The following is a 7,500-nucleotide window of genomic DNA, read 5'->3' on the forward strand; positions in this document are numbered from 1 at the left end:
TCAGTTTTTCGGCTATCCTTTCTGCTTCCTCGGTCAGTGTCGCATATCACGAACGGATTCGAAATAAGCTTAATTAAAACAGCGCAACTCATAACTCGTACACTTCTTTGCGATGGAGAAAATGAACGTTTCTCAAAACTCAGCCGTTAAATAGCCGGTTACCTATAGGCAATTCCCAGGGAAACAGCCTTAATCATGCTAATAATATACATGAAAAAATTACTCCATTCCGATTGGCTACGAGAAGTGCAGTTTTTAGGTAACACAGTGCAGAATAGAGGTAATTCAGTGCAGAAGGAAGTAATAAACCAAGCATTCTGATTGATCAATGAGCCAACCAAGATCAAAGATAGCCAATCAAATGCGAGCCCTGGATGGCGGAATTTATTTTGCGTGATTGTGTGATGAAGCGTGCGTTGCTTCTGCTCAACCATCTCGAATTTTTTCATGTACATCATTACTGAGTTGCCGTATGGCAATCCCAGTCGGAAAATGGGTAGATTATGTTTTTTTTTTATTTTCGGTGTCGGTAAAAGTCTTGCCTGTCACTCCTCTGGTAAGTGGTGTCTTTGTGCATAGAGCCCTCTGCGCGTATTTTCTTAGGATCGAGAGGGTAGTGGAAATGCGTAGATTTCTCTGGTGGACACAGGAGAATTATTAACTTAGCCTGCAATGGCGTCGAAAGTCATGTAACGCGAATGGCGTTTTAGTGGATCTTTGAATGAAATATGCCCTTATGAAGCTCAATAATGGAAAGTCAGTTGGATAAACCAGGCAGGCGGTAAAAAACCAACACCTGGAATCTCAAAAGTGACGAGTAATGGACTTCCACAACAATCTATCGCCCGTCGAGCCGAAATCAAAGTGAGCTGTATTTCTAAAATAATATTTAACCAAGTGTGACGGTTATGTAGAACACTGAAACCAAATGGAAAACTCTCTGGTAACTTATGGGTTCAACAAAGACAGAGAACGATTGAACGAATCGAACACCTTACGTGGATCTGTGATCTGAACTCTGCGCAGTCTTCAGGTTAAAAAAATAAATTGGAAATGTAACAGCCAAGAATTATTTGAAAGAAAGCTTGTCGTGTATTTTGTGCTTCATTATTCAAGGAAAGGGTTCTTCATGGAAACGGTTTGATCCTGAAATTTAGTTTGTTGCAATATTGCGCATATTTGACACGATTGAGTTTCTTCTCTTCACGCACGTAATGAAATAGAAGGGGGTTTTGCCTCTAATAGCAAATATGTTGTTTGTTTCAAAAAATTGTTCGCTGGAAAAGGTGGCCTTTATGAATTCATCATGTTTTATGATATGCGAGCTTAACTGGATAGTTTTTTATGGCAATAGTAAAGCATTTTCTTGTCAAAATGAGGTTAGCGTCTTCTGGTGTGTTAACTGAATTAAATCGTGAGTTTGTATTTGCCGTCTGCCGCGTAACCTTGATTTCCACTCTCAAAATTACCTCCAGAACCTACTTTTTGCGTAGAATGAGCTTTTAGAATGATGTTCTTGTTTTGCATAAAACAAGCTAACAAAATATGTACCTTGCTGAGTTCGCATTTGTTAGCGTTGATAGTATTTTCGGTCCGATGCTTCTGTTTCGTGAGGGGTATATTGTTTTGGTGTCCCATCCAAACACTAACCCCGCTGAATAGGGTTAACTTCAGTGAACTTTGGTATTACAAAGCTGTCAGATGCTCAGAGGGCACGCTTAAACTTGTGGTGAAAAAAAGTTGTGAGGGAACTCGAAAATTATCAACATGTCAGCCCAGAAGCCAATGTTTCTCGCTTCTCTTTTATTTGTTATTCTTCAGAGACCGGAGTGCTGTAGTTCAATACCACACAATTCAGTGCCTTCTGATTTTCTGTAACACGTAGCACAGGTAACCCAGTGTCTGCTTCACGGAAGCATCTCGTTAATGAATAAGTATTGACATGATCACATGAGTTTTCTCGTGCAATTTGGAATAAATAAGCAATTGCAATTTTTTCAAAAACTGCAAATTGCACTCTCCCTACGGGCTCGAGCAATTTTGTTTGCTTCTTTTTTTGTTTTTTGTTTTTCCGCAGTTCAATATTTGATTCATTTCATGCATCATTTCGTTCGTTGATTCATTCATCCCAGGAACATATGAACCCACAAATGAACAGCACCCAACATCAGTGCCTTCACAGCTCAGTTGGTTAGAGCTTGTCACCGGTATCGCAAGGACACAGTCTTCTCCGTGCAATTGCTAAAATTGCGTTTGTCTTTGAAAAAATTTATCCTGCTTATTTATTCCAAATTGCACTGGAAATCATGTGATTACGTATATAAATTCAGCCGCAGGGCGTTGTGCAGACAAGAATAAAACCGCACTCATCACCTTTGATACCAAGAGAAAATAATTACCTTATTGGATCATACAATACGTAGGAGACTTCACTGTTTACAAACAATTCTTTTGCTATTTAAATTTTGCTAACCACAGAACAAAAGAAACCTTTGTTTCGACAGCCTATAGATCTCTGGTTGGAACATTAATGACAATAGGTCAGGTAAAGATAGAGTATCGCTATGGTCACCCACGAAAATTATTGGATTGTAACGAGTGACACTTGCAACTCACAAATTATTGGAGGGTAAAGGCCCAGTAATACGGGCAACATCAGTTTCGTGCAACTTCTCACGCAACAATGTTGCGTTGCAAGTTGACATGGTTTGTTGAGCGTATTTTCTTTTTTTTTTTTTTTTAACAATACTTACTATAAGACTAGTACAATACTAACGATCCCTACCTACAATACTTACAATACTTACGATCCCTACCTACTTAACAAACAAAGGGTATTAATTTACACCATACAATACAAAAAAAATTATTAAAAAAGACAAACAAACAAACAAACAAAAACAAAAAGAACCAAGCCCTTTGCAACACAAACAGTAATTAGGTTCTTTCAATTACAAGTCGTTGGACTGTAATGTGAGAGGAATGGGTGGAAGCCTTCTATTTTAGGACAATGACTGCGTGTTCTGCAGGTCCAAATGTAATACCTCGCGACCAAAAATAACTCACAAATTATTGGAGGGTAAAGGCCCAGTACTTTAATACGGGCAACATCAGTTTCGCGCAACTTCTCGCGCAACAATGTTGCGTTGCAAGTTGACATGGTTTGTTGAGCGCATTACCACCTTCTTGCGCATCAAATTTTTGTGTTGCAAAAAGTAGACGTCGCTTTTACTTTTTGCAACATAAAAATTTGTCAGGGGCGAACCTAGGGGGAGGGTGCAGGGGGTGCGCACCCACTCCCCGTAGCGCTCTCAAAAAGGTAAATGACTCTGTGATTACGAGTTCGAGGGCTCTACCAATAACAACAATAAAAGTAAGGTGACACACGCTAACACCAAATCGGTGTGGCCAACATATCACGCATGCGCACAACCATTTCACCCGGTCAATAGACCTTTTGACCGATACGGCGGCCATTTTGATTTCTATTGTTTCAAATAGCCATTATGGGATGCCCAGGGGGCAAATACATATTAATTTGCCCCCCGGGCATCCCATAATGTCTTTCGAAACAATAGAAATCAAAATGGCCGCCTTATCGGTAAAAAAGGTCTATTAGCAGCCATGGACAGCTGTTTCGGCCCGGCTGCAATGAGACAGCACAATTGAGAGACAAATTAGACTTCTGTGTCAGAGTAGTTTGAAGGGCAACTAGAATAAAACAAGTTACTGCAGGCGGACTACAGCGCAGAATTGCTCCCTAGTAAACAATTTGAACTGGAACATGATGTCAGTGAGCCGGCAGAAGGTTAGGCCTACTTTAAGCGTCACTCTTCATTTGGTCTGCCAACCCGTAAGTACAAGGGACTTTCAAGCTTGAGTCGAGTTTAAAAAGCCGACTCAAACTGGGCAGTAGCATGACGTTTTAGAACAATTCAGTGGCAGTTCGCAGTTGGAATCATGATTCAGCGCGACTCATCAGCACGACAGTGTAGAGACTCTGGATCATATCATGTGGAACGGCAGTAACTCGGCTTTGTAGTTTCAAATAACCTGCGATCAGGCGTGCTTTTCTTTAGAGAGGGCGCAAAAAGGCACGCCTGATACGATTTCTTATCGAGTCGTCTGCCGCCCACCTGTCAAGAATGATGTTATCTTGTATGTATGTATGTATGTATAAATATGAGCCAATCAGATTTCACCGGAAACTACCTGCACGTTGTGATTCAATGGAAGACGACGAAAACAAAGTAGGACTCTAGCGGGAATACATGTACTTTGTCCATACAATCAAAGCTTGTAGTATTGCTTCAAATCCCGCTTGACATTTAATTTGGTGCGGTATTTCTGTTTAAACCATCAAGGAACAAAGAATTTCGAGATAAATCACACAAAAAGCCGAATCCTTCATGTTATCAGGTGCAAGAAACAGTACTATAAACTTTACGAAATCTCGAATATTCAAGTCAAATATGCCAATAAAAGATGCTGATATCACCGAAGAAATTGGACTTTGAGAAATTCTAGTTTTCCAGCAGCAGCTACTCAACTATTATTTTGTAAGTGTCACTTGACCATTGTTCAGGGCTTCCGTAAACAAAGTCGAATTTCTCTGTCAAGCTCGGCTGATTCCCCGATTGTGGCAGCACTAAGTTCTATTCGGCTCTTTTTGAATTCACGACTTGTTGCTTCGGAATATATTCCAAAGGACAACCACAACTACAAAATTTTCGAGTCGGTGGAAGTGGAACGATGCATTTTTTTTTCTGAATGAGAAAACCTAAAAACATCTTTCCTGTTCAAATCCTTCACGGCGGTCACAATATGATTAGATGTTCATCCGATTTTACTAAAGTATGATTTGCATTTCTGTAACCAATCGGAGCGAGCCAATCAGAGTAAAGTCCAGATTCTGGACTACGGGCAGACGACTGGTTAAGAAATTGTATCAGGCTTACCTTTTCGCTCCCTCTCTAAAGAAAAGTACGCCTGATGGCAGGTTAAATTTCAAATGGCCTGCTTTTGTCTTACAGAACTTACTAATGCATAAAATATTTGGATTATTCAGCAACTTGATAAAATTAACCTAAATTAAATTCCACGTTTGAAAGTTGGCACGGCAGTAGAGCGCTAAGAGCAGCACATGACATGAGCATAATGCAACGTGTTGAACTATTAGTATAAGCAGGAGCTTCTGGTATGGGTCTTTGAGAGCTTTGGATTCTTGCAGTGCCTCTCTAATTTCTCTCTGTGTTAACTCACGTACAATAGGTCAATTCTTTTACATTTACTAATGAGATATAAATAGTTTCTAACAGTTCCGCTATTGAGTGCCAAGAGTCTTCTGTCATCGGAAAAAGAAAGATTATCTATTATTTCTCAGCCAAAGTAAAGGACACGTGTCTGTAATAGGTAAAAAGACACCAAATGTAACTATTTTGCCGAGAAAAACTGAGGCTGTGGTTACATGACATTTGGCATGACTTGTCAGCGTCTCTCGACGTTGCTCTTGTTTTCGAGGGGACGACCGGACGTTGCTTGAAAAGGAACTTGTCTTGAAGAAAAAATCAAAGGAAAGAAAGAAACGAAAACATGAACAAGGAGGCAAAAGAAAAACAAAAGGATAAAACACTATTTCCGTTATATCTTGTTTCAACAGTGGTCAAATCTCTAAACTTTTTCCGGATTATGAAGTGATTTTTATTTTTATTGTATGCGATTCGGCTGTCACAATGGGACCATGTCCGGTTACTTTTTTTTGTTGTGCCACTGTGATTGTTCTTCCGGTAATAATTCACGTGCTTCTAAGGTGACCAGACCCCCAACGCCATGCATAACGTGTTTTTCCTGTTACCTTTTGTCGATACAAAACGCACGAAACGTTTATAACAGGTTCTTTTGTTTTCTTTAATCACGTACTGTAATCGATAACTAATCGATACCTCTACGTCATTGGATTAGGCGAACGTGACGTCAGTGATATGCCCCACCAAGGAAGACCACTATCACAAGACAATTCAATGCGTCACCGTGTCCTTGTTTTGAAATTTATCACACAACCTTCAAGGCGAGAATACTTCTCCAGACATGTTTGAATCAGCCTTGGAGCATGCCAGATCAAATAACGTATAAGGGAGAGGTCATATAACAGCTTGCTTGCAGTAAAAGCAGACTCTGTCGATAGGGACAAGGCAGTTGTAAACATGTGTGTAGTGGGGCTTGATCACAAGAGTTTGCGTTGTCGCTGCACAACGTGGTCATGTTTGGTTTTCATTTTGGTGTTTTGCTCTGCTTTAAATCGAGGAACCGCCCAGCTTAACTTATATCTATCGGAAGAAGATGCCAAGGATTATCTGAGTGAGTAGAATTCATCGAGCAACGCGCAAAAGATTTTGGAAATACTTCTCAGACCATGTGGAGACAGGGACTCAATCGAAATGTGTTGTTCTATATTTTCAGAGATGGACTTCCAAGAGAAACTCTACATCATTCAGGCTGGCGTACCAGCGACTATGGTCAAAAATCCGTCGACATTGTATCATTTCATGGCTCCGATACAAGCGTCCGTTTCAAAACTTAGGATAAGTTGGTATTCTTCCCCTCAGGTGAGTTCGACGTGACTTAAAAAAGTGTCTATTTGTGTGTTTTTATTATAGTGGAATGGCGAACGAAGTTCGCACCGCGTGTCCAAGCGAGTGATCGGATGTTTTAGTCTTGCATTGTGGCCTTATTATTCATATGGTTTTGGTAATTTGTCTCAAGTTTTAGTGTAAATGATTGTTTCATGTTTATTCTCATTTAAATAATGTCCCTGCTTTGAGTACGCCTTGCGCAACTTTACTCGTTCCATTCTTGGTTATGATCTGTTATGAACTGGCTGTGTGCTCGTTTTCGAACTAAAGAAACGACAGAGTTTGAAACGAAATAGCTGTTTTGCTACAATCCCAATATCGCGAATTTGATCGAGGCGCTCGGTATGCATTCTTTCCTTCTATCAAATTTGCTTAGCAATGGTTCGAGGAGAACATGATCTTTGATTGACTTTGTGATTTTATACAGGTCTATTGTAACTTTCATGCGGTAAATTGGTAATCTTCTCATCTGATCTGTTGGTAGCCTTCTGATCCAAAGATGGATTTAAGTGTTTTGGAGATGTGCGTGAACAAATTATGTAGGAATCGTTGTTTATTGCCTCGAGCTGTTTGCGTTCGTGTTTTTAAGGGTTCGACAATGTTATGCAACTCGTTAACGAGACGTATACTTGTAGGATGTTTCCTATACGTTTTTTTCGGACAAGAAAATGTTTTGTAGAATTTTTCCGATAAAACCTCGACGGTTAGCTGCGAAATGCGTTCCAACTATTGTTCGATGCCAATACTACGAGCTGATAAGTTTGTGGAATGCAATTTCGCTGGCTACCTCTGTAATGGAATAACGATTTATGAAAGACGAAAACTAGGAAGTTCCCGAAGGTTCTCTGGCTTTTTAACCATTTGCCGT

At 40.0% G+C, this 7,500-nt stretch overlaps 2 protein-coding genes across 2 annotated transcripts in view; both read left to right on the forward strand.

Annotated features, from left to right (window-relative positions):
* The window catches only part of LOC138038706 (uncharacterized), a 382,223-nt gene that overhangs the window by 70,017 nt on the left and 304,706 nt on the right, over positions 1-7,500 (forward strand). The gene's annotated exons all lie outside the window — the stretch shown is intronic.
* Positions 5,999-7,500, forward strand: part of LOC138038699 (tyrosine-protein kinase RYK-like) — a 15,666-nt gene continuing 14,164 nt past the window's right edge. Inside the window, exons 1-2 of the mRNA XM_068884714.1 lie at positions 5,999-6,357; positions 6,460-6,605. Coding sequence (XP_068740815.1) covers positions 6,204-6,357; positions 6,460-6,605 — 300 coding nt within the window. The 5' untranslated portion in view covers positions 5,999-6,203. The remainder of the gene's footprint in view (positions 6,358-6,459; positions 6,606-7,500) is intronic.

This window comes from Montipora capricornis, chromosome 2 (assembly GCF_036669925.1).
Source record: "Montipora capricornis isolate CH-2021 chromosome 2, ASM3666992v2, whole genome shotgun sequence".
In the NCBI taxonomy this organism is placed as follows: Eukaryota; Metazoa; Cnidaria; class Anthozoa; order Scleractinia; family Acroporidae; genus Montipora; species Montipora capricornis.